The sequence below is a fragment of the Haliotis cracherodii genome, unplaced genomic scaffold (genome assembly GCF_022045235.1).
Source record: "Haliotis cracherodii isolate W230 unplaced genomic scaffold, xgHalCrac1.p SCAF_11, whole genome shotgun sequence".
NCBI classification, from domain to species: domain Eukaryota; kingdom Metazoa; phylum Mollusca; class Gastropoda; order Lepetellida; family Haliotidae; genus Haliotis; species Haliotis cracherodii.
Window position 1 is genome coordinate 2707907 of NW_027266266.1, and position 27492 is coordinate 2735398.

At 41.9% G+C, this 27492-nt stretch overlaps 1 protein-coding gene and 1 long non-coding RNA gene across 2 annotated transcripts; one reads left to right on the forward strand and one right to left on the reverse strand.

Annotated features, from left to right (window-relative positions):
- The first annotated feature begins 648 nt into the window (after positions 1 to 648).
- LOC139456099 (uncharacterized) lies at positions 649 to 22560 on the forward strand. The gene is made up of 10 exons (XM_071237623.1): positions 649 to 726; positions 6264 to 6359; positions 6819 to 7132; positions 8670 to 8822; positions 9673 to 9840; positions 11142 to 11362; positions 12323 to 12434; positions 15039 to 15197; positions 19498 to 19704; positions 22235 to 22560. The coding sequence occupies exons 1-10, from the start codon at positions 669 to 671 to the stop codon at positions 22445 to 22447; spliced, it is 1701 nt and encodes a 566-aa protein (XP_071093724.1). The 5' UTR covers positions 649 to 668; the 3' UTR covers positions 22448 to 22560.
- Positions 6514 to 22088, reverse strand: LOC139456100 (uncharacterized). Its single transcript, XR_011652510.1, has 5 exons — positions 21980 to 22088; positions 19489 to 19710; positions 9655 to 9834; positions 8759 to 8927; positions 6514 to 7114 (listed from the first exon to the last, which is right to left on the reverse strand). It is a non-coding gene; the product is annotated as an uncharacterized lncRNA (long non-coding RNA).
- Positions 22561 to 27492: the final 4932 nt, after the last annotated feature.

A 27492-nucleotide genomic window follows, 5' to 3' on the forward strand; every position in this document is an offset into this window, starting at 1 on the left:
TTGTTTAACGCTGCACTCAGCAATATGACGGCAGTCGGCAAATAATCGAGTCTGGGCCAGACAATCCAGTGTTTGACATTATGAGCATCGATCCCCGCAATTGGGATACGATGACATGCATCCACAAAGTCAGCGAGTCTGACCACCCGATCCCTTTAGTCGCCTCTTACGGAAAGAATGGGTTGCTGAAGACCTATTCTACCCCTGATCTTCACAGGTATATCAGCTTGTTTAACATCTTTGCGACTACATGACATACACTATTTGAAAGGTCTTAATCCTACTGTTTATAAATATGAAAGGTATTTTTATTACATTACTTAAATGCTTCACAGGTCAACTATTTTGTTAACAATCTGTTGCTGTTTATGAAAATATCAGGACGTATATATGAATATATGCAAGTGACATACCCGGACATACATACTTCCGGGTATGCCCGGGTGACCCGCTCGTGTCTGTCATCATCGTCTATTCGGAGCGCACCTGACCCGGATCTATATGCCATTCCGTCCCTTTCCTGGTAGCCCAATTTTTTCTCAACATTTAACTTTTTGCTATTGAATGGGGAATATTTACCTCTACAGGTATAAAGGTAAGCGCAGGTATAAAGGTAAGCGGTCAGTCCACGCTTCATTCACTCGGCGTCTACTCGAAGCTCTGAAGACATGTTCGTCGTTACTGTCGGTGTCGCGACACTGCTGTCCACATTGTTTGTGGCACAGGGTACGTATCTCTTTTTGTATATTAGCTTTATACTGTGAGAAAAGTATTTCTTTCAAATCGATTTTTTTAAAGCACAGAATTAGATATATATGTTTACAACAAAAATTATCCATGGTAACAGATTTCTTGCAAGAAATATTACTGCTGTAATTTATTATTTTTTAAAAATTCGTCAAATTTTTAAAAGTTTTATTTTCTATTTGTTCTGAAGACGAACCTGGCTTAATTCTACAAAGTTATTTTTTTAATGAAATGTATTTCTGTGTTAGATAAGCAATCAGCTATACTTACTTTTAACAATTTTTTATATATATTAAAAATCGAAAAATTATTATTGCTTATGTACTGACCAAATCGATTCCGTTAGACAAGAAAATATACTAGCCACATAAAGAAACTGTGCACGGAGAAAATATAGATACATATGAAATATAGGTTTGAACACAGCAATTATTGGAGACATTCAAACGCCCATGCGATATGACGTCATTGATGGGGGCCTATGGATGTGCAATGTGTTACTGCACGTGCATCCTGTGCAGCTGTACACAGCATGTGCAACTCAAAATTCGCTGTCACTTTGGAAAGCATGATCTGTGGTCATTCAAAAATTCAAAACTTCTCAGGCGCAGACACAAGCATATCACAAGCAAATCATGCCAAGATTGACAGCTGCAGAGCGTCATGAAGCCATTGGAATGATCCGAGTGGGAATGAGGCAACAACAGGTGGCAACACATTTCCAATGCCATCATAACACGATATCGGCATTGGTGAGGCGTTATCAGAACACAAATGACGTTGCCGACCACCCACGTTCAGGACGTCCCCGAGTAACGACGCCAAGACAGATGGATTCGAGTTACACATTTCCGACACAGGTTCCAAACGGCAGTAACGACGTCCCAGACAATTCCTGGACTGCGCCGTATCCATCCCAACACTGTCAGGAATCGTTAACGTCAGTACGGGATTCGACCACGACGCCCTGCCATACGTCCCATCCTGACACACCGTCATCGAGTCAACCGTCTAAGATGGTGTCGAAATCATGTTCGCCAACCTAGAATATGGTGGAGAAATGTTGTCTTTACAGATGAATCGAGGTTCAACATTTCTCACACTGATGGGCGCCAACGTGTCCACCAGCGTTTGGGAGAACGTTATGCACGCAACTGTATTGTGGAGAGGAATCGTTTTGGAGGTGGCTCTGTGATGATTTGGGGTGGGATAACAGCACGGCACCGAACCCCTTTGCTGGTTGTTCAGGGTTATCTCACCGGTGTTGGCTACAGAGATCAGATTCTGAGGCCTGTGGTCATTCCTTTCCTGCAACGTCATGGCCCGGGGTCGCAGTGGATTTCCTTCACCATAACAATGTCATGTTACTGCCATGGCCTGCAAATTCTCCAGATCTCTCCCCAATAGAGCATGTGCGGGATGAAATGGAGCGCCGTCTGCGTCGTCTTCCACATCCTCCAGATAACGTCCGTGACTTGGCACAGGATTTGAGGAGGATATGGCAGGCCATTCCCCAGGCCTTCCATGCCCATTTGGTGGACTCCATGCGTCGTCACCGATGCACTGCTGTGATTCACGCACAGGGTGGTCATACCCGTTATAGACTTTGTGACTTTGTCGTTTGACCACCTACTCCATTTTGATCTTCTGACGTCATCGTAACAGATGTTGTTCAGGTCCCGTTGACATTTTCTTATGGTCCGATCATTCAGCTGCTACAGCGTCTGCATCATTTTGTTCTTGCTGTGTTGTATTTCAATCCAAAATATATTTTCTCCGTGCACAGTTTCTTTATGTGGCTAGTAAAATTGGTTAGGCCTAAGGTGTAAATATTTAATAGCAATGCGTACCTTCGTTAGTAATTGTTGTATTACCACCCGTTCAGCCTATGAGATCGGTGCAAGTCGGCAGTGCAGGGACACCTCACTGTGCCCTCACCTATTTTTATAGAGTACAGGGGTAGTTAGCCGTGGTTAAGCGGGTAACAGTAGGGGGATTACCTATAGTCTGTTTCATGTCTGTATAGAGAAAATAACTATCTGTCAGATTTAAAAAATTTCATATACATTTCAACAGTACATTCACTTTACAGAATCATATATTTAATAAAATTTCATATATTTCATACTGATTGATTACGTATTGCATAAATAAATATACATTTCAAATTCACTTTACAGCAGAAATATTCAGTTCACAATCCAACATATTTAGCTACAGCGTCAGCATATTCAGTTGGTGTCAGTCTGCCAGTCAACAAGTTGACCTTCTCTATCAGGATGTTGTCGTCAATTTGGAGATATTTCCCTCTCTTTGGTGGCAGTCGTCCTCCGGCATGTCTCTGAACGTGATTGTTCATTCTTGATAATGTCAATAAATTTAAAGATGTTTGGATGACTTGGGCCCAATTTCTTCAGCTTGGAGTGCCGGTTTAACCTCACTGTGCCCTCACCCCAAATGTTGTCACTACACCTGTTAAGGCGACTAAGGGCCTATGGGCTCCGCCAGTCTTGAATCAAGTCTTGATGTGACGCCACCGTCTGCTGACTCACATGTAAACATGTCAGTCACGCGGGTTATGGCGTACACAGACACAATGACTACGTCTTACACAATATGTTTTGTTTGAAAGAAGGAACGGAACAGTGTTCTGGGTAACCACCACATACTTAACGTTGTTGTAGATTATAGGGTAATAATAATAATAATAATAATAATAATAATAATAATAATAATAATAATAATAATGCTGTTGGCAAGTCAGTATGGATTCAGCTGATTTTTGCAGTTATCCTGTCATTGGACGGCGCCAAACACAATGAATGGGATGAACAGTCTCTACCCATTTGGGGAATCGAACCCGGTGTTACAGATCGCAAAAACGGCGTAAAACTAGCCACTCATTCACTGTGAGGCAGCGAATTCGCTGTGAAGGGTTGCTCCCCGTGATGGTAATTCGTTCTCATCCCAGATTCAGGACCCCATGTGGTGTGGTGTGGTGTGATGTGATTGTGGATGTGATGTGATGTGATGTGATTGTGGATGTGATTGTGGATGTGATGTGATGTGATTGTGGATGTGATTGTGGATGTGACGTGATGTGATGTTATGTGATGTGATTGTGGATGTGATGTGATTGTGGATGTCATGTGATGTGATTGTGGATGTGATGTGATGTGATACAGATGTGATACTGATGTGATGTGATGTGATGTGATTGTGGATGTGAAGTGATGTGATGTGATTGTGGATGTGATTGTGGATGTGATGTGATGTGATGTGATGTGATTGTGATTGTGATTGTGATTGTGATTGATGTGATTGTGGATGTGATGTGATCTGATGTGATACTGACGTGATGTGATGTGATTGTGGATGTGATGTGATGTGATGTGATGTGATGTGGATGTGGATGTGGATGTGGATGTGATGTAATGTGATGTGATGTGATGTGATTGTGATTGATGTGATGTGATGTGATTGTAGATGTGATTGTGGATGTGATTGTGGATGTGACGTGATGTGATGTGATAGTGATGTGATTGTGGATGTGATGTGATGTAATACTGATGTGATGTGATGTGATGTGATGTGATGTGGATGTGATGTGATGTAATGTAATGTGATGTGATGTGATGTGATGTGATGTGATGTGATGTGATTGTGATTGATGTGATGTGATTGTTGATGTGATTGTGGATGTGATTGTGGATGTGATTGTGGATGTGACGTGACGTGATGTGATGTGATAGTGATGTGATTGTGGATGTGATGTGATGTGATGTGATGTGATGTGATGTGATACTGATGTGATGTGATTGTGGATGTGATGTGATGTGAGCTAATGTGATGTGATACTGATATGATGTAATGTGATGTGATGTGATTGTGGATGTGATGTGATGTGATACTGATGTGATGTCATAGTGATGTGATGTGATACTGATGTGATGTGATGTGATGTGATGTGAGCTGATGTGATACTGATATGATGTAATGTGATGTAATGTGATGTGATATGATGTAATGTGATGTGATGTGATTGTGATGTGATGTGATCCTGATGTGATGTGATGTGATGTGAGCTGATGTGATGTGATACTGATATGATGTAATGTGATGTGATGTGATGTGATGTGAGCTGATGTGATGTGATACTGATATGTGATGTGATGTCATAGTGATGTGATGTGATGTGATGTGATGTGATGTGATACTGATATGAAGTCATGTGATGTGATGTGATGTGATGTCATAGTGATGTGATGTGATGTGATGTGATGTAATAGTGATGTGATGCAATGTGATTGTGGATGTAATGTGATGTGATGTGAGCTGATGTGTTGTGATACTGATATGATGTAATGTGATGTGATGTGATGTGATTGTGGATGTAATGTGATGTGATTGTGGATGTGATGTGATGTGATGTGAGCTGATGTGATGTGATACTGATGTGATGTGATGTGAGCTGATGTGATGTGATACTGATGTGATGTGATGTGATGTGAGCTGATGTGATGTGATGTGATGTGATGTGATGTGATTGTGGATGTGATGTGATTGTGGATGTGATGTGATACTGATGTGATGTGATGTGATGTGATACTGATGTGATGTGATGTGATGTGAGCTGATGTGATGTGATGTGATATGATGTGATTGTGGATGTGATGTGAGCTGATGTGATGTGAGCTGATGTGATGTGATACTGATGTGATGTGATGTGATGTGATGTGATGTGAGCTGATGTGATGTGATACTGATGTGATGTGATTGTGGATGTGATGTGATGTGAGCTGATGTGATGTGAGCTGATGTGATGTGATACTGATGTGATGTGATGTGATGTGAGCTGATGTGATGTGATGTGATGTGAGCTGATGTGATGTGATGTGATGTGATGTGATTGTGGATGTGATGTGATGTGAGCTGATGTGATGTGATACTGATATGATGTGATGTGATGTGATGTGATGTGATGTGATGTGATGTGATTGTGGATGTGATGTGATGTGAGCTGATATGATGTGATACTGATATGAGGTAATGTGATGTGATGTGATGTGATGTGATACTGATGTGATGTGGATGTGATGTGATGCAACGGTCCTATTTCCGCCATCATTGCACACAAACACTCCTGACTACTGCACACAGTTTCAGTAAACAGTCGTGGGATTAACAGAGTTCCCCAGTCACGTCTCCACTTACCGTGGTGTTATCCGAATTAAATTCAGTGAAGGGGATATTATTCACAAAGGCATATTGATAAACAATTCCAATGCCCTACGTGCGCATATGCCAGTTATTTCTAGATGAAAAAATATGGCGACATGGGAACAGTGTGTGAATCCCATTTCTGGTGTCCCCCGCCGTGATATTGATGTAATATTGCTAAAAGCGGCGTTAAACCCTCCTCACTCACTCTTTGTGTAAAGTCACAGTTTTATTGTCGGGCAATACATGCTTTGTCAATTTATTCATTGATTTTCATAATATGTTTCTTTCGTCAGGCAAATCTATCGGAACAAAACTGCGACCTCTGGAGGAAATTGAAGAAATACTTTCGCGAGAGAAACGAGATTTGAATATATTTGAGAGAAGCGACCGTAAGATATTGATTATAATATTATACTGAATGTATAGAATCTCACCGAGCGTCTTTTAGTAACAAATATATCAAGACATATATCTACAATGTAGATATCGCTTGATCTCACCCAAGCGATATCTCCTGTGGGAGCCAGTTTGGGATGATAAACTTATGACCTTGCTCGTATACTAATATAGTTATCATATCGTAAAATGATTATAAAAATCGATTGAAACATGAATTAATTGGTCTTTATTCCATCTTACACGTATTTAACCCTTTAAATTACATCATATAACTGTACATGTATTTCTGCATTCTGATTACGAGAACGAAAACGGAGTAAACCTACAAATCTTGATTAGGAAAATAGATATAACCAACAACGATGAAAATATTAATTAATATAAATGTCATAAATTTGATATAAACGCTCATATAATGAATGCTATAACCGACTATATATTCATTCCAGGCGTGTATGTATACATGCGTCAAGTCCTTCCTCTGTTTCAACTGTATGTTGGACGCAGCGGCCCCGTCATCGACATCCGCCACTTCGAGAACTACGACAGGACCATCAACATCAGCAACGTCTTCTACGTCAGGCCAACACACGTGAGGCACGTGCAGAATGTGGTCCGAGCTGCCCATTGGCTGGGACTACATGTTCGAGCGGTGGGCTACTTTCAGAGTCGCGCGCCGCTCTACGTGGATGAAGGTCACGTGATGATGGATATCACAGGTCTGGAACGTCATGACGGACCCAAGCTGCAAATAAACGAACCGGTAATAAGCTTATAATTCTTATAGAACTCACTGATAATCTGGTATTTCAATTACGAGTTCATTCTTATAGATAAGTGATTCCTTGGCGTTTGATTGGCTAACCAAGCAATGTTTTCTTGTCTTTTGTTTCAATAAACCTTTAAAAAAAGTGGGACACGCCCACTAGCTTTCTAACATTTCCTGATTGGCTGAAAATAGAGTGGGCGGGGCTTGAGTTGCGTTATTAAAATAAACAATATCACTGATTTCTTTTCGATGTCTACAAGTGTTGATGTTAGTGATTAAATAAGCGTTTTGTGAAATTATTATTTTGACGTGTTTATTCATAAGAACTGACTTCAACATAACATTATGTTTTGTGTTTTACATTATGTTTTCAAAAGCTTAGACCTCCATTAACGTAACCAGATACTGAAGTCATTGTTAAGTAATCACAATGTTCGTACACAGTAAACACTCACAAAGTTATACACTTCCTACGGCGAGAGTGAGTGAGGTGGATCTGACGCCGCTTTTATCAATTATTGAGCTCTGTCATAGTGTGTCACTTTACTGTGGGGGGAACCCGAAAAGTGTTTAACCATCATCGTGAGACAAGGGAGCTAACTGACACAAACCGTCCACAAACTAGACTTTTATGGTCAGTTAACTCCCTTGCCTCGGAAAGATGTAGTCCCACGAACCTACATCATAGCTTTGTCACAGGCGTTCTTAAATATACGAGACCGTCTCCGTGACTGCGAGATTTGCAAGATTGGATGCGGATCTGTTAAATGATTAATCCGAATGGGCTGCACTCCGGAGGTGTCGGTTGTTGCCGTGTCCGTGTTCGTGAAGCCGCCCCCGCGGTCTAGTGGTAGAGCGTCCGCGCGGAGGCCGAAGGGTCGTGAGTTCGTTCCCCGGCTGCGTCACACCAAAAGACGTTCAAAGATGGTACTTGTTGTTACTCTGCCTGGCGCTCGGCATTAAGGGTCTAAAACAAAGACTCTGGGTCAGTATACTGTGTCTGGGTGGGGTATTCATGATGGTGAGGTGAGGTGAGGTGAGGTGAGGTGAGGTGAGGTGAGGTGAAATTGGGTTTAACGTCGCGTCCAAGATTATTGCACTTATATAGCGACGTGTGTGTGTTTGTGTGGCTGCTTGTACTAGTCCGGACGGATGCCGATTTATAGTGCTAGCCCACTGAGATACCATGCCGCAGTTTAACATGAATACCCCACTCAGACACAGTTTACTGACTCCGAGCCGACCAGTCCTTGTTTTAGCCCCTTAATGCCGGGTGGACGTTCTACCACTAGACCACGGAGGCGGTTGTCTTCATGATGGACTGCGGCATGGTATCGCAGTGGAGTAGCACTATAAATCTGCATTAGTCCGGTCTAGTACAAGCAGTCACACACACGTGCATGTACGTATGTAATAATCTTGAACGTGATGTTAAACCCCTTTTCACCTCATCTCTTTAAATATACATTATCCTGGTTCCATGTGTACGCTACGCTGGCGCAAGCTATATGTTTCCCATTTGTTTCAACAGACTGCCACACGCGACTACCACACCGTGACGTCTATGAGCGGCGTGTTCACCTACGAGTTAAACGCATTCCTTGTGCGACGACGTCTCACCTTTCATTCGGAGCCCATCCAGGTGAACGGAACTGTCGGGGGCATGGTTGCCGCGTCCTCACACGTGAGTTGTCTCCCTTTGGTCGTGCGCGCTTCGAACCACATCCGTGATCAAATCCGGATGTTTTTCTTGTAGGTTACAGTGAGATGCGAGTGGTGACGAATGTTCCTGAAATACATTCGTGACAATTCATGTCTTTCCGAGACAAACTGGATGGCATTCTTGTATGTTACTGACAGAAGCGTGTGGTGACGAATGCCCTATAAGTTGAAATATTGATGCAATCGGCGTTACGTTTCCGTAATGTTTCAGCATAGGTCAGTGTCTTCATCTCAAGCGGATTGATTACGTTTAAAGTAAAATATCAACCAATGTTTTGATTTTTTGTTTTTTTTGGGGGGGTTTAGTTGTTGTTTAACGCCGCACTCAGCAATATTCCAGCTATATGACAGCGGCCTGTAAACAATTAAGTCCAGACAATCCAGTGATTGATATCATGAGCATCGATCCACGCAGTTGGGATGCGATGACATGCATGAACCAAGTCAGCTAGCCTTCCCACCCAACCCCGTTAGTCGCCTCTTACGACAAGCATGGTTTGCTGAAGACCTAATCTACCCCATCTTCACGGGTGACAAATGTTTTGAATATTATTTTATGTTATGAAATTAATAACTTAATGTGTAATATTTCATTATGTCAATAAATATGTCCTATTAGCAAGAATCTAAATGCGTAAATAATACTGCTTAATACTAATGTAAATTATTTACACAAACAGCTGCATGAAACACAACTGCACGCGCAACGAAAGGAACTACGCATTTCGTCAGCATTGAAAACGCCCCTTCAATTTGATAATTTGATTTATTAATATACATGCATGTGGCCTCACTTGTGACTTTTGACCTAGGGTTCAAGCTGGGATGGACCAACCATGAGCGGCTACGTAGTTGAGATGAGGATAATTGACTCTCGGTCTCGGCTCCGGACATTCACGATCGAAGACGATGGTGACGTCATGAAGGCGCTCATGTGTAACCTCGGCGTCTTTGGGATCATGTATGACATCACGCTGAAGGTAAAATGGTCTGAATTGCACTACGACAGTAAAATGAGGACTAAAGATATATTATTTTCGATTCAATTCTTTCAAGGAAATATTTTGCATCGCTCACATTTCGTCACGACTTTTCAATGAGGATAAAACACTTTGTTTCGATCAATGAATTGTTTCGATCAAAGAGAATTTCCTAGGAAACAGTTCTAAATTCAATTTTTGATTTCAATAAAGTTGACGAAAAGAGCATGGTTATTATCATGTTTGTCAAATACGTTATAGTAAAAAAAGTTAACACAATAAAAACAGGTTGACATTTCTTTCGTCTCCCCTCACCAGGATCGTGCTAGAGTTACGCCCCCTAGCCGGGTCATGATCCGCAGATTCTTCCTGATCATGACCCTTTTTTGATCAGCACGCCCAAATGGCTTCAGGAATCCACCGAAGCACGTCAATCTACACGTAATATTACAGACATGGTGTTTAAAGCAGCGTTAAACCCAACTTTCTCACGCATTTACCAGCTTGGTGTCAGTGATCTTAAGGATGCTGATCGTGCAAGGCTTCGTTGTCATGGAAACACAGAATTGTTACATAACATTTAATAACATTGTGTTGTCTACGGCACGTGGTACATACATTATACTGGAGCATAATATTGGTACTCGAACATCGGATATCTCGACTTTCACAACTCAGACGTAGTTACGACCACCCGATTCTTTCATATTACTATAGGCAATAAAAGATTAGTATAGTAATATTAAAGAAACGAGTGGTCCTAAACTTCTTTTAACTAGTATATATTTGCCAGTCCTCGGAACTTCAAGTTAATGAGTGAGTATTTTTACGCCGTATTTAGCAATATTCCAGGAATGTAACGGTGGAGACACCAGAAACTACACTTTAACCAGGAAGACTATACAAATACCATATAGACTTCGTGCTTTAACCTGGTGAGGAATCCAACTTTGGCCTTCGGAGTGATGAGCTGGTGAATGGGTGAATTGGGTTTAACGCTGTCCCTAGCGAACGATGATACCACGTGGCTACCCCACCTCTTCCAGACCTCGAGATTCGGTTGAATAAGAGTGAGTGAGTGAGTGAGTACGGTTTTACGCCGCTTTTCGCAATATCCCAGCAATATCAAGGCGGGGGGACACCAGAAATGGGCTTCACACATTGTACCCATGTCGGGAATCGAACCCGGGTCTTCGGCGTGACGAGCGAACGCTTTATCCACTAGGCTACCCGACCGCCCCCGGTTGAATAAGAAACATCAAATAATTCACCTAGCATCATGGGTCTCTTGTCCATCACAGGTATTTCCAATGAAAATAGCCAAAGTTGAAAATCAGTTCCTGACAATAGAGGACCTCTTTTACAACGTGGAGGCACTGAAGGCCGTTGTGACGTCCAAATTCCTGACAGAACCTGCCTGGTACCCATTCAGCGGAATTTCTGACAGCGAGGCGGAAGAATACGCCCGGACCGGAACTATACCTAGCAACTGGACTGCCAAGAAAGACGTGATGTGGTTGAGGTATGTCCGCCAGGGAACTATTTCTCCTCTACAGTACTTCACAACGATACAACCCTGCATAGTGGAACCTCGTTAATCCAAGCGGTACCGAACTCAGTAAATCGTACGTTTCACAAATGTACGGGTTAAAAAATGAGTACAGATTTATTCCCTTTATCTGTATAAACTGTACGTTACCAACAAGATTGCCCGGTGTTTCGAGGGTACGGCTAACGGGGTGTGTGATGTGATGGTTTCTCTACAAAGAAACGTAACATCACTTTAGCACTTGTCTTTTGTTCAGTAACTTTGTTACACGCCGGTTATGGGATCACGTACCCTTTCGCATTTATTTGTTAAAAATAAATTCAACTTACTTTTTTCTAGTTTCATTTTTTGGCAAAAAAATCAACAAAAAAGAAAAATTAACTTATTTATATTGTAATATTTGGCACTCCACCTCTCTTTGAGTGTTCCTCTAAAGTCAAAATATGATCTTTCTATGGTATGAAAACTTTGATACTAAAGAAGACACTTTTACCCGCCTTCGTTTTGGCTTGTATGTGGGGTATACACATAAATAAGCGAGGTTAAAATGTATATATATGCCGGGGCCAACGCGTGCAAATTATTCTCACGCGATGTGAAGCGGCCATAAAATCGGACGTGGTTGTCGCCAATTAACAACTTCCTATTTAATCATATTTACGAATCAAATTATATCATCCTTCAATGTCATGGTAGAAATTCCTTTATATCTGCGCAATTTATTGATAAATAGTTACAAGAAGGTCAATGCCGACACATCCTGTCAGGGGATAAGGCAATGCCACCGCTCGCACTGGTCTGTTTCTAGTCCGATACTGAATTTGGCATCATTGTTTTGGATGTAGCGCGCTGATGCCAGAAATGACATGACATGGTTATATATCCAGAGTAGATTGTATTGTGGCTGGACAGGTATATGAACATATGTTGTAGGACAATCGAACTGGTGGAGGATGTAGACCCGTCCCTAATCCAGGGCCCCGTGTTCCTGCCCACTAAGGGGGCGCTGTCGGGGGGGAACGTCACTGGTCTACTGCGGGGCAGGGTAGGATGCTTGCCGTGTTATTATTATCATGATCTCCTGTTATTATCATGTTATTATCATAATATTATCACCAAGTTATCACCATGTTATCCTGTTATTATCATCATGTTATCACCAAGTTATCACCATGTTATCCTGTTATTATCATCATGTTATCACCAAGTTATCCTGTTATCATCATCATGTTATCACCAAGTTATCCTGTTATTATCATCATGTTATCACCAAGTTATCCTGTTATTATCATGTTATCACCAAGTTATCACCATGTTATCCTGTTATTATCATCATGTTATCACCAAGTTATCATCATGTTATTATCATGTTGTTTCAATGTTATTCAGCCGAGAAGTTGTACAATGTGCAAAGCACAATTCTGGTATTTTTGTGTCACCCGCCGTGATATTGATTGATTGATTGATACATAGAGGTTATCACGCGAGTGTGTTTGGGAATGGTAAATATCCTGCATTAGGAATAAACATTGTATTTAGCGAGCCTTGGCGAGCTAAATACATAGTGTTTATTCCTAATACAGGATATTTACCATCCCCAAACACACAAGCGTGATAACCTCTTTATCATATAATGTCATTCTTTAATTCTGTGCTTCAAAATCGCTTTCCCTCTCTCACAAACATAACCGAAACATTGCGAGTTTTCCTGGAATGCGCGCATTAATAATTATTACGTCACAGGGTAAGTGATGTGTCTGTCAGACAGTGACAGTAGCCAATATAGTTCCAACTGAAATAGGTTTCTTATACAGAGGCGAAGCAACATATACGCAAAACAACAATTGTTTTTAATTGCCTTTCGCGGCAATCCATCGGTCTGTCCGCTAGAGTAACTGCCCTTTGTCAAAGGGAAGCTACTCTAACCCTATACTATGAGACGTCACGGCCACGGTCAGATGTTGTTGACAGTCGGTCTGTCCTGTCATAACGATAAGAATTGTAGTCAAATGTACACACAGTGACAAAACGAAACAAGGTAACAATTCAAACATATTTCCGCCAAATCCAACTATTTTATTTTGTGGAGGAGGTTTTAAGCCGCAGAGGTCTACAAGCACAGATATGGCTACTGATCCCACTTGGCTAGGCCTCGTGCCCTCGCCAAATTGTTTCGAAATTTATATCTCCAAAGTTGCCAAACTTATAAAATGCCTTAGCTACGTCACAGTTAAACACAGATTTTCAGTATATTAGACTGTTCTTTTGATAATGATAGCAATTATTCCTGTAGTTTATCCAGATTCCCGATGGTTAATTCTGACTCGATCGCCGAATGACAAGTGCGACGCCATGTTTGTTTATAAACACTGAAAGTAGTCCCTACTTGACCTTTGGTATTTGCATCTCTATCCGCATATGATATCGTTTTTATCCGTTGGCTTTATCCTGCCGAGAAACCTACCCATTGTATGATACATATGGTTTTATGAGTAACAATTCCCCCCCAGCCGAATACAGTGTGTGAGTGAGTAAATCAGCAAGTTTGAGTCTCAAATATCTGGAAACGTTGGCAATCATGACATGTCTCACCCATTGACGTGAAGGTTGAGGTGAGGTGAAATGAAATGGGGTTAACTTCGCGTTCAAGATTACTGCTCTTATGTAGTGACGTGCATGCACGTGTGTGTGTGTGTGTGTGTGTGTGCGTGTGGCTGCTTGCGCTAGTCCGGACTGATGCCGATTTCATAGTACTAGCCCACTGAGATACCCCACTCAGACAAAGTAGACACAATTTATGGGTAACAACTTCTTTATTTACTCTTATCCTTAAATTGTGTCTACTTTTTCATTCGTCAGCTCTAAGTAACGCCTTTCTAACAATTCCTGTGGAAGGCAGTTTGACAAGATTTGACCGTCTTTATAAACCTCCAGTGACGTCATCCTATTGTTCTTTGGTCGGGTTAAATCTCACAAACAGCGACGCTGTAATGTCCCTGGGATTTTATATAATATTCCCGGGATTTTATAGGATATTCAAGTCATATTTGCTATATAATGTGTTATAATATCCGATGGATTTTATATAATGTAATGAAATTAAAATCAAATGCCAATTATTTTCATTATATTCCCGAGGATCGAACACTCAACCTTCGTATCTGTTGCCCAGTGAGTGTACCACAAGGCTACAGAGGTGTTGATAAATCACAATGTTTTTAGAATGTCCTTTTCAAGATGCGTACGCCAGCAACAGATATTTTACGCCCGTTTCCTAATATTCTTGGAAAGTATGTTCGAAACATACAAATGTTGATAAATGTTGTTTTAAGGTTTTTTTCGGTTCATAAGTTAGATAAAACACTTCCCATCGGGTTGTTAGTGATATTTAAAACCCTTTCCCTCGGAACATCCCTCGGGATGCGGGTTTTAAATATCATAACAACCATCGGACGTGTTTTATCCTATACACAAAACAGGGCAAACTCACCTGGAGAAGAGATTAAACATTGAACTGCAACGGGACTATTTTGGACAGATTTAAAGCTCACGGCACTATTTCAGTGTTATGTATGCTTGGCACTATGTGTAGAAACCCCTGTACATTGAGGCCCAGATTAGTTGATAATGACACCCTTTGGTGTTTCAGGCTGGCGTGGCTATCCCGCGGTCCCTGCCCCGTGTGAGCTATCACTACCTCATCGACGCCTTCGCCACCATCCTGCCTCCCAAACACGGCAAGGAGACGAGCGCTGCCTTCATGATGAATATAGACAAGGACTTCGACAGGCCGACCCGGGCCGTGCAGGTAGGCGTGGCTTTAAGAGATGCTAGTCACTGATAAAGTTGGTGAGGCGAAATGGGGTATAACGTCGCTTCAAATAATATTGCACATATATAGCAACGTGCATGCACATGTGCGTTCGTGCGTGCGTGCGTCTGCTTGTACTAGTCTGGACTGATGCCGATTTTATAGTGCAAGCCCACTGAGATATCACGACGCTACGCGGATTCATACAATTTGCGCATCTGTTTTTCGATTCATACCTCAATGAACCGAAATAAATACGCAGTCAATCTTTAACAACGGTACTTCAGGCCTATTGTTAACGTCTCCCGCAAGGATGTGCTGACGTCATTCAAATCTTAATCGTGACATAAGGTCGGAATGATGTCACACTAGAAACAGCGTCATAGCTGAAGATTCATTAGACAGTTGTTTTCTAAGACGATCGCAACAATACGACATGCTTGTGACGTTCCGCAACAATACGACATGCTTGCGACGTTCCGCAACAATACGACATGATTGCGACGTTCCGCAATAATACGAAATACTTGTGACGTTCCGCAACAATACGACATACTTGTGACGCTCCGCAACAATACGACATGCTTGCGACGTTTCGCAACAATACGACATACTTGCGACGTTCCGCAACAATACGACATGCTTGCGACGTTCCGCAACAATACGATATTCTTGCGACGTTTCGTAACAATACAACATACTTGTGACGTTCCGCAACAATACGACATGCTTGCGACGTTCCGCAACAAAACGACATGCTTGCGACGTTTCGCAACAATACAAAATACTTGCGACGTCCCGCAACAATACGACATGCTTGCGACGTTCCGCAACAATACGACATGCTAGCGACGTTTCGCAACAATACAAAATACTTGCGACGTCCCGCAACAATACGACATGCTTGCGACGTTCCGCAACAATACAAAATACTTGCGACGTCCCGCAACAATACGACATACTTGTGACGTTCCCAACAATATGACATGCTTGCGACGTTCCACAACAATGCGACATACTTGTGACGTTCCGCAACAATACGACATGCTTGCGACGTTCCACAACAATGCGACATACTTGGGACGTTCCGCAACAATACGACATACTTGCGACGTTCCACAACAATGCGACATACTTGTGACGTTCCGCAACAATACGACATGCTTGCGACGTTCCACAACAATGCGACATACTTGGGACGTTTCGCAACAATACGACATGCTTGCGACGTTCCGCAACAATACGATATTCTTGCGACGTTTCGTAACAATACAACATACTTGTGACGTTCCGCAACAATACGACATGCTTGCGACGTTCCGCAACAAAACGACATGCTTGCGACGTTTCGCAACAATACAAAATACTTGCGACGTCCCGCAACAATACGACATGCTTGCGACGTTCCGCAACAATACGACATGCTAGCGACGTTTCGCAACAATACAAAATACTTGCGACGTCCCGCAACAATACGACATGCTTGCGACGTTCCGCAACAATACAAAATACTTGCGACGTCCCGCAACAATACGACATACTTGTGACGTTCCCAACAATATGACATGCTTGCGACGTTCCACAACAATGCGACATACTTGTGACGTTCCGCAACAATACGACATGCTTGCGACGTTCCACAACAATGCGACATACTTGGGACGTTCCGCAACAATAAGACATACTTGCGACGTTCCACAACAATGCGACATACTTGTGACGTTCCGCAACAATACGACATGCTTGCGACGTTCCACAACAATGCGACATACTTGGGACGTTTCGCAACAATACGACATACTTGCGACGTTCCACAACAATGCGACATACTTGTGACGTTCCGCAACAATACGACATGCTTGCCAGGTTCCACAACAATGCGACATACTTGTGACGTTCCGCAACAATACGACATGCTTGCGACGTTCCGCAACAATACGACATACTTGGGACGTTCCGCAACAATACGACATACTTGCGACGTTCCGCAACAATACGTCATAATTGTGACGTTCCGCAACAATACGACATGCTTCTACGTCTCGCAACAATACGACATGCTTGCTACGTCTCGCAACAATACGACATGCTTGCGACGTCCCACAACAATACGACATACTTGCAACGTTCCGCAACAATACGACATAATTGTGACGTTTCGGAACAATACGACATGCTTGCTACGTCTCGCAACAATACGACATGCTTGCTACGTCTCACAACAATACGACATGCTTGCTACGTCTCGCAACAATACGACATGCTTGCGACGTTTCGCAACAATACGACATACTTGCGACGTTCCACAACAATACGACATGCTTGCGACGTTCCGCAACAATACGATATTCTTGCGACGTTTCACAACAATACAACATACTTGTGACGTTCCGCAACAATACGACATGCTTGCGACGTTCCGCAACAAAACGACATGCTTGCGACGTTTCGCAACAATACAAAATACTTGCGACGTCCCGCAACAATACGACATGCTTGCGACGTTCCGCAACAATACGACATGCTTGCGACGTTCCGCAACAATACGATATTCTTGCGACGTTTCGCAACAATACAACATACTTGTGACGTTCCGCAACAATACGACATGCTTGCGACGTTTCGCAACAATACAAAATACTTGCGACGTCCCGCAACAATACGACATGCTTGCGACGTTCCGCAACAATACGACATGCTAGCGACGTTTCGCAACAATACAAAATACTTGCGACGTTCCGCAACAATACGACATGCTTGCGACGTTCCGCAACAATACAAAATACTTGCGACGTCCCGCAACAATACGACATGCTGGCTACGTCTCGCAACAATACGACATGCTTGCTACGTCTCGCAACAATATGACATGCTTGCGACGTCCCGCAACAATACGACATGCTTGCGACGTACCGCAACAATACGACATGCTTGCAACTTTTTAATAAGAACATTAAAGATTTCAATCAGAGGAATTAATGTGAAACACCCAACTTATTAAACCTCCGTCACAAAAGATCTCCCGGTCTTTGAGTCGTAGGATAACGTTGCGAAAGGTTTATGACAACTTCATGAATAGAATGGCAGTCGTAAATTAAGTCGCTAAGATTTGTCTTAGCTAAGACAGCTCCGTGAATAGGCCGCCTGGACGTAATGTGGAAAGAAGAACCGGTGGAGGTGATACAACATGTAACCTCGTTTATACGGATGACATGGCATTAATGGTCATCATAGTTTACCATGCATCAGGTCGAGGTACAACATGTAACCTCGTTTATACGGATGACGTGGTATTAATTGTCATCATAATTTGCCATGCATCAGGTCGAGGTACAACATGTAACCTCGTTTATACGGATGACATGGCATTAATGGTGACCCTAGTTTACCATGCATCAGGTCGAGGTACAACATGTAACCTCGTTTATACGGATGACATTGTATTCATGGTCATCATAGTTTACCATGCATCAGGTCGAGGTACAACATGTAACCTCGTTTATACGGATGACATGGCATTAATGGCCATCACAGTTTGCCATGCATCAGGTCGAGGTACAACATGTAACCTCGTTTATACGGATGACATGGTATTAATGGCCATCATAGTTTACCATGCATCAGGTCGAGGTACAACATGTAACCTCGTTTATACGGATGACATGGCATTAATGGCCATCACAGTTTGCCATGCATCAGGTCGAGGTACAACATGTAACCTCGTTTATACGGATGACATGGTATTAATGGCCATCATAGTTTACCATGCATCAGGTCGAGGTACAACATGTAACCTCGTTTATACGGATGACATGGTATTAATGGTGACCCTAGTTTACCATGCTTCAAGTTAAGATGGTACAAAGTGTCACCTCTCTTAACCGAAACATTTATACTGAATCACGAATAACTAACGCAATAGCTTAAACACACGTGATGGTCATTTAGAAATAGCTTCAATGAAGTCATCTGAAACCAAGAAAACCACGTGGTACAAAAAAATAAATATGTTTGTTTGTTGTTTAACGCCGCACTTCAGTAATATTCCAGCCATATGACGGCGGCCTACAAGTAATCGTGACTGGAACAGACTATGAACTATGTTCATTTCATTATTACCGTCACGTCCTGTGTAAATGTTTTTTTCAATTATCGATTTGATTCCGGTCAGATATATCGTGTCTGAACGTGTCTGAACCGAACAATCCAGTGATCAATATTGTGAGCAGCATTTCACGCCAACGCAAAGAACGTAATAATGTATCAAATGTATATATTTGTAAATTACTGTTTTCAGTTCATCATTGAGGAGTCAGAGCGACAGATCCGGCTCAACGGGACCACCCCTGTCAACGCCCTCCTCCCTCGATTTGTCCTCAACGTCGACTGTCTCCTCTGCCCCGCAAACAACGCCTTCAACGTCGCCGGAGACACCGGCAGGTCCTTCGTGGTCGACTTCCTGGCGCCCCCATGGCAAGCTGGCTTCTACGACATCACCATTAAGGTAATGCTGAAAATATAACAGGGAACAGTTAAGTCTTTCATGGGCATTTAGAAGTTGGAAGTACATGAAGACACACAGGATATTTTTATGTGTTTTCTCAAAACACATTGATCTTTCTATTTATTATATACATGTTTTATTTTTATTACTTGCAATTTATATATTTTTTCGAAAACAGTGTCTGATAAATTACTAAGTTCTTCCTGTCGCCCCTTTACCACCGCCGTATAAAGGGGGTTTGCGAAAAGAATATAGTTCGTGAAAAAAACTAGCCCTGTTAATATATGTTATACATTAACAGTTAGTACTGTGACCATGTCGAACGATCAGCTGAGCGCTCTCCAGGCTTACAAAATCCGTCAAATTTGATCAAATTTTCTCATTGATAAGTATGAAAGTTGACATAAACACATTTATAGAACCCCGAACATTTTAACTGAAACATTGTTACTTGCTGTCGTGAATTAAATTAGGAAAGTTCAATTCTCGGAAAATTCAAGCGGGCGCTTCTCGCTGTCGCACCTTGCTTATTTATCAGTGACGACAGATGAAGTTATCAGTCACTAGTGACTGATAACTTCATCTGTCGTCACTGATAAATTCCAGTATTTCCTTCATATGTATACAATAAATGGCACTTTTACAGACAACAACTTCTGTATTGTTTGTAAGGATACTTCAGGCTACTTCTTGCAAATTCAATGTCATTACCAACAACAAAGAAGCTACACAATTGCCTAGTTACCCGTAAAGATCGTGGGTAGAATAGGGAGCCGGTCTTCAGCAACCCATGTTTGTCGTAAGAGGCGACTAACGGGATCGGGGAGTCAGGTTCACTGACTTGGTTGATGCATGTCATCGTATCCCAATTGCGTAGATCGATGCAAACGATGTCAGTCACTGGATTGTCTGGTCCCGACTCGATTATTTACAGACCGCCATCATATAGCTGGAATACTGCTGAGTGCGGCGTTAAACAACAACCAAACTAACAATTGTCTAGTCTTCATATTATAGTATATCCCCGTTAATCCAGACTGTACTGTATCTGGATTAACGAATGTCCGGATAAACGAATGCCCGGATTAACGAACCATGTGTACGAAGTAAGATCGCTTCTGATACATTCAATTCATCCATACAATAAGAGTTCGGTATGATGGGGTTCCGGACTAATGACGTCCGTACTATCGGGGTTTCACTGAATAAACAAACTGCATGTAGTTGTAGATATAGGATCACAGCGTAGTTTGAAGCCATCATACAACGGGGTACATTATGACTGGTCCTTTCTCCAGGAATCAAACCAGACGTGTTAAGTGGACGAACCTTCCACCTCTGAACCAATCTGGATCGATATTACCTAATGTCTCACATATATCGATACATTACGTCTCACATCTACCAATACCTTGTCTCACATCTACCAATACCTTGTCTCACATCTACCAATACCTTGTCTCACATCTACCAATACCTTGTCTCAAATCTACCAATACCTTGCCTCACATCTCCCAATACCCTGTCTCACATCTACCAATACCTTGTCTCACATCTACCAATACCTTGTCTCACATCTACCAATACCTTGTCTCACATCTACCAACACCTTGTCTCACATCTACCAATACCTTGTCTCACATCTACCAATACCTTGTCTCACATCTGCCATTACCTTGTCTCACATCTACCAATACCTTATCTCACATCTACCAATACCTTGTCTCACATCTACCATTACCTTGTCTCACATCTACCAACACCTTGTCTCACATCTACCAATACCTTGTCTCACATCTACCATTACCTTGTCTCACATCTACCAATACCCTGTCTCACATCTCTCAACACCTTGTCTCACATCTAATAATACCTTGTCTCACATATATCTACCGTGCCTAGTTGCTGCTGACCTAACATCGTGGGGATTGATAGATACGTCTCATATATCTGTACCAGTACCTTATGCCACTGATCGTGTAAAACACTGGTCACGTTGTTAGTTCATTACGCTTATAACGAAGTCGAATAAAGCGAAATAATATTGAATATTGTGTCACAAATATATGAATAGCTTTCGTCTTACATTATCGAATACATTACGTCTCACATATATATCTATATCGCACGTCACTCTCTCTCTCTCTCTCACTCACTCACTCACTCACACACACACACACACATATATATATATATATATATATATATATAAATATATATATATATATATATATATATTAATACGTTACGTCTCACATATACATCAGTACCTTACCTTATATCAAATAGTGTCGAGTCAGTAACAATAACGCCAAGGAGGTACATCTCTCACTCCGTCCACAATTCCAAGTAAGCCACCGTCAGCTTGTGTTGACAAGACGAGCAAAAGCCTCGACAAACACAAAACACGTGGGTAATCATGACTTTGCGATAGGGGAATCCCGACACCACTCTTCTTAAGTTCACGCTGACTCACTGAGTACAGTGCCCTTATACCGCATTCTAATTCTCTGTTTTTCTCTCCCCTCAGTTTATGACAGCATTTGAGAAGGAGGATATCCGCCCTCACTGGCCTAAACGGTACGACAATATTCCTGGAATCATACCGCATATTCGCCGAGTGTACGGAGATAACATCCGGGCATTCCTGGCTGCACGTGACAAGGCGGCAGTGGATCCATGCGACATGTTTATGAATACGTATTTATCTGAAATTCTAGGTCACACCACAAAGTTCTGCTAAAGACTTGTGTGGTCATTTCTGTTACTGATATATTGAAAATGTGTATTATATACTATTGCAAAACGTTGCACCACCATTTCAATAGTATATTGTATTACCTTTACATTCCTTCAATCGTATCCCAAATTCGTGGATCGATGCTCATGATATCAATCACTGGAATGTCTTGTCCAGTCTAGATTATTTACAGACAGAGATTGGTGAGTGTGGCGTTAAACAACAAACAAACATAAAAAAACATTCCCACAATGCGTATGTCCTTGCTTTTGTTGTTCAACATGAATTCAAGGTCGAAACGTTCTTATATTTCCAAGTTTCGGGCACGTCAGAAACCGATGACTGTAGGTTCAAATCCCGGTTCGCTCCGATTATGTTTCTAGGTTTGTCAGTTTGTAATATAATGTTGAGTACTGATTGAGTGAGTGAGTAAGTGAGTTGGGTCTAACACCGCTTTTAACAGTATTCCAGTTATATCGCGAGTGTCAGCTTAATTTGGGAGGAAAGCCTGGGGTGATATAGGTCTCAGACGTTTGCCACTTGTGTGAAACCCACGAGCACGGGTATGGTGCTGACAAACCTAGAAACATAATCGGGGCGAACCGGAATTCGAACCCACAATCATAGGTTTCTCGCGTGCTCAAGGGACGCAACTCTGCACGGCGAATCGCGGCGCCTTAGACCACAGGGCCACACGTGCCCACTGAGTACTGATTGGCTGACATGATATTGATAAAATACTACGTATCCCGCCTGAGAGGAAATTACATTTCTGAGCGGTAGAATATATCCCTTATACCCCACCACAAAGAAACCAGCTAGTCTGTCATACAGACACTGAAACAGATAACTCCAATAAGTGAGTGAGTGAGTTTGGTTTTACGCCGCTTTTAGCAATATTCCAGCAATATCACGGCGGGGGACACCAGAAATGGGCTTCACACATTGTACCAATGTCGGGAATCGAACCCGGGTCTTCGGCGTGACGAGCGAACGCTTTAACCACTGGGCTACCCTACCGCCCCGATAACTCCAATAAAGCCCATGCAAGTCTATAATGGTTGACACGTCTAGATTACTGCAGTATCAGATGAAGAGTCTTATTTTGTTATAAAGATATTTTAACAACTGTTTTTTCTGTAAGATATGTTCATTTCAGAAACTGTCAGAAAACAGGCTGCACGTATATTTGAGCTTCGGAACAAACCCCTTATACGCCGCTACGAAGCAAACTTAAAAGCTGCGCGTTGTTTCCGAATCAATGAAAGTCACATGACACAGCACAAGCTAACCTCAACCAAAACAAGTGTTTTCTATCATTTTTCAATTTGTCATAATTCTTTTACATTCGCAGATTGAAACATATCGGTAAGACAAGTCCGCTGTAGCAGGATCACGGGGGTGTGTGGTGCTGTACGCGTCCCTCGTTACGCTCTATACCACTCGCATCCGGCCTCCAGCCCATGGTATAAAACCTAACTCGGGAAACACAATACTACATGTACCCCTCCCTATATCCTATAATGTAGATCCTTTACATAACGCCATGCTCACACACGGGTAGGTCGCATGTAACACAGGACGTGCTTTATCCGACTTGAAGGTGAAGGTCGCAGTACCCGGACACACGATCAATCACGGAACGTTCTGACCTCCTGCTCGGCTAGGGAACACGTGCCCATCGTTAATTCATTGTGCGTCCGTTTATAGACATTGTCACTTTCGGTACGCCTCGACAAAGTCTGGGACTCATGCCAGATAGTGGACGCTACTCGATCCAGTGACATCTGATATTCAGCTTTTCTTAGAATCAATATTCAACCCGTGAAGATCCGGGTAGAGAATATGTCTTTATCAACCAATGCCTGTCGTAAGAGGCGACTAACGGGATCGGGTAGTCAGGCTCGCTGACATAGTTGATGCATGTCATCGATCCCAATTGCGTGAATCGATGTTCATGATGTCAAACACTGGATTGTTTGTTCCGGACTCGATTATTTACAGACGGCCGTCATATCGCTGTAATATTGCTGAGTGCAGCGTTACACAACAAACAAACAAACATTTTGTTATAGCATTGGTTGGCATTAAACAACAAATAAACAATAAAACAAACCATTAACACGCCTTCTACTCTACTAATAATATATGTTTTACGATCTTTATTATTTATACATCTACCATATTTAGCATTAATACTACTATCGTTACGACTAGCGGGATCGGGTGGTCAGGCTCGCTGACTTGGTTGAAGCATGTCATCGATCCCAATTTCGTGGATCGATGCTCATGATATCAATCATTCCGGTCTGGTCCAGACTCGATTATTTACAGACCGCCCTCATATACAGCTGGGATATTGCTGAGTGCGGCGTAAAACAACAAACCAACCAACCAACCAACTATTAATACACAATGATGACTCTCCATGCTTCTCATGAGTATGGAATACTGTAAGGGACATTCTCGCGATCTCGCATTCTCGCGATCTCGACCTTTGGAAACGAGCTAAATATGCCCAAAACACATACATGAGTGATGCCCTGTTGTAAATGTAGATATTCCTGTCAGTAGTCGTCCAATTTTCCTGACTAACGAAACTGCAGATTGAGAGTCATGTTAATTTCAAACTCCGATATACCTGTAAGGCGTTTCCAGGGGGATAGTTACTTTATCATTTGATATTCGCCGTAACGCAGTATTAGGAACTAGATTTAGGGGCACAATTATTGTGAGACCAGCGGTTGATGATACCGCGACTACTGTTTCATGTTTCTAGGAAAAAGAAACACGCTAGAGATGAATCATTCCCAATTCCTCGGAAAAGACAAAACAAGCGGAGAACATCCGGGTGAGCGAATGCGACGTTGACATGTATGAATCCACCGATCACGTTTAATGTGACACTTTTCCGATTCCCATTTATAAACTAGAACGGAAAGGGTCAATTCGTGTCCCCGCAACCACGCCGTGTGGTAAGCTGTCTGCCGAGACTAACATCTCGTCTCTAAAATGAACATATTTTACAGAAAAAAAAACAGTTGTTAAATTATCTTAATAAAAAGGAGCCCAGAGACTCTCTTCATCCTGATACTGCAGTAATCTAGACTTGCCGAATATTATAGACTTGCATGGGCTGTATTGGATATATTTGTTTCAGGGTCTGTGTGACAGACAAGCTGTCTAGATATACAACATTTAAACAACATCGTAAAATTAGTTACCTGGTAAAATGTTTTTGTCGCGAAGAACTGGAATTATCATTGTTAGATTGTGATTCATTGACACTAGACTTACATTAAGTCCCAGAAATAATCTTATTAGAAAATATATGTGTACAAAATAAAATTATAAAATCCGAATGGAGCCCAGAACAATGCTTAATTTCCAACAGCTGAAGCAATCTAGACTTACCAAATCATTCTTGACTTGAGTTAGACTACTTTTTAATTTTGTTCCACTAGGATCTGGGACACATGCGCTGTGATATAGTCGGAATCCTGCAAACGACTCACTTATAGCAGGTATTTCTTGTGAATGTCTAAAAAGGTTTTTTTCGCATTTAAAAGTTGCCTTCCAACAATATCATTGCTTATAAGGCAACTTCGAAAAAACAAAGTTACTCGTAACAATGGCATTTTTATTAATGCAACATTGCAAGTTTCCACTAAACCAACGTCATAACAAATTAAACTGATCTCATTGATAACTTTAATAATGTCTATACTTTGATACACGTTCAATAATCCAGTCTTGGTCAACGTGTTCCCGTCATACTGTTAACCACATGTATAATAACATATCTAGGCATATACCATGAAACGTACGACGGAATAGAGATACAGAACGAAATTATCACTCGACACAAAGACAAAGACCCGGATGTTGAGTAATCCACACCAGGGAAGATAAGCGCATGTTGTTTGTTTGTTTGCTGTTTAACGCCGCACTCAGCAATGTTCCAGCTATATGACGGCAGTTTGTAAATGATCGAGTCTGGACCAGACAATCCAGTGATTGACATTATGAGCATCGATCCACACAATTTGAATACGATAACATGCATCAACCAAGTCAGCGAGCCTGCCCACCCGATCCCGTTAGTCGCCTCTTACGACAAGCATAGTCTCCTTTTACGGCAAGCATGGGTTGCTGAAGACCCCGGATCTTCACGGGTCGATAATCGCATGTTGAGTACACGCAGATTAAATATTACTATCAGTTTGTATGACTACAGATATCTCATAGTGATGTAATTGTTTACAGTTCAAATTTGCAACAATAATTTGTCTCTTAAAAATGTCATTATTAATGCAACATTTCAAAAACAAAGATATCAGCGAAATTCACCAAACCCGGAACACGTCACACCGGACGATCTCACGGGAACACAAACTTAATGTATTCACCACGATTCGTCAATCCAGAAATTCGATTGTCCAGGAGATTTCACTTGACACTGTCTGGATTAACGGGGCTCCAGTTAATATCACATAGAAAATAAAGATGGGTGAGTGAGTGAGTGAGTTTGGTTTTACGCCGCTTTTAGCAATATTCCAGCAATATCACAACGGGGGACACCAGAAATGGACTTCACACATTGTACCCATGTCGGGAAACGAACCCGGGTCTTCGGCGTGACGAGCGAACGCTTTAACCACTAGGCTACCCGACCACCCCGAAAATAAAGATGGAGGCCGTATACAGACATATATATACCGATGACGAGGTTGACATCGATGACTGTAACAGTTAGTCGTCATACACAGCGGGGCAAAAGAAAGTATACCGAGTTTTGTTTTTGTTGTATGTCATTGAAAATCGAAAAAAAACTGTTGTTGACTTTGATTATACCTGTATAACCTTCACTCAATCCTGCTACAGTTTGTAAAAAAGTAACCAGTGGCTGGGTAGGTTTGTGTAAAAATATATTGGTTCAATGAAGACTAGGTTAAGAAATGAATTTTCAACGACTTGACCCATATATGGCCCATGCCAAGTTTGAAATGTAATTTTGCGCCGAAAAAACAACTTTATTAATTTTCAAA

Excerpts from the sequence above, each read along its gene's own strand:
- LOC139456099 (XM_071237623.1), top strand. The coding sequence starts at position 669 with ATGTTCGTCGTTACTGTCGGTGTCGCGACACTGCTGTCCACATTGTTT. Across the intron at positions 11,363-12,322 it reads AAAGACGTGATGTGGTTGAG|GACAATCGAACTGGTGGAGG; the intron begins GTATGTCCGCCA and ends CATATGTTGTAG. Across the intron at positions 15,198-19,497 it reads GGCCGACCCGGGCCGTGCAG|TTCATCATTGAGGAGTCAGA; the intron begins GTAGGCGTGGCT and ends TACTGTTTTCAG.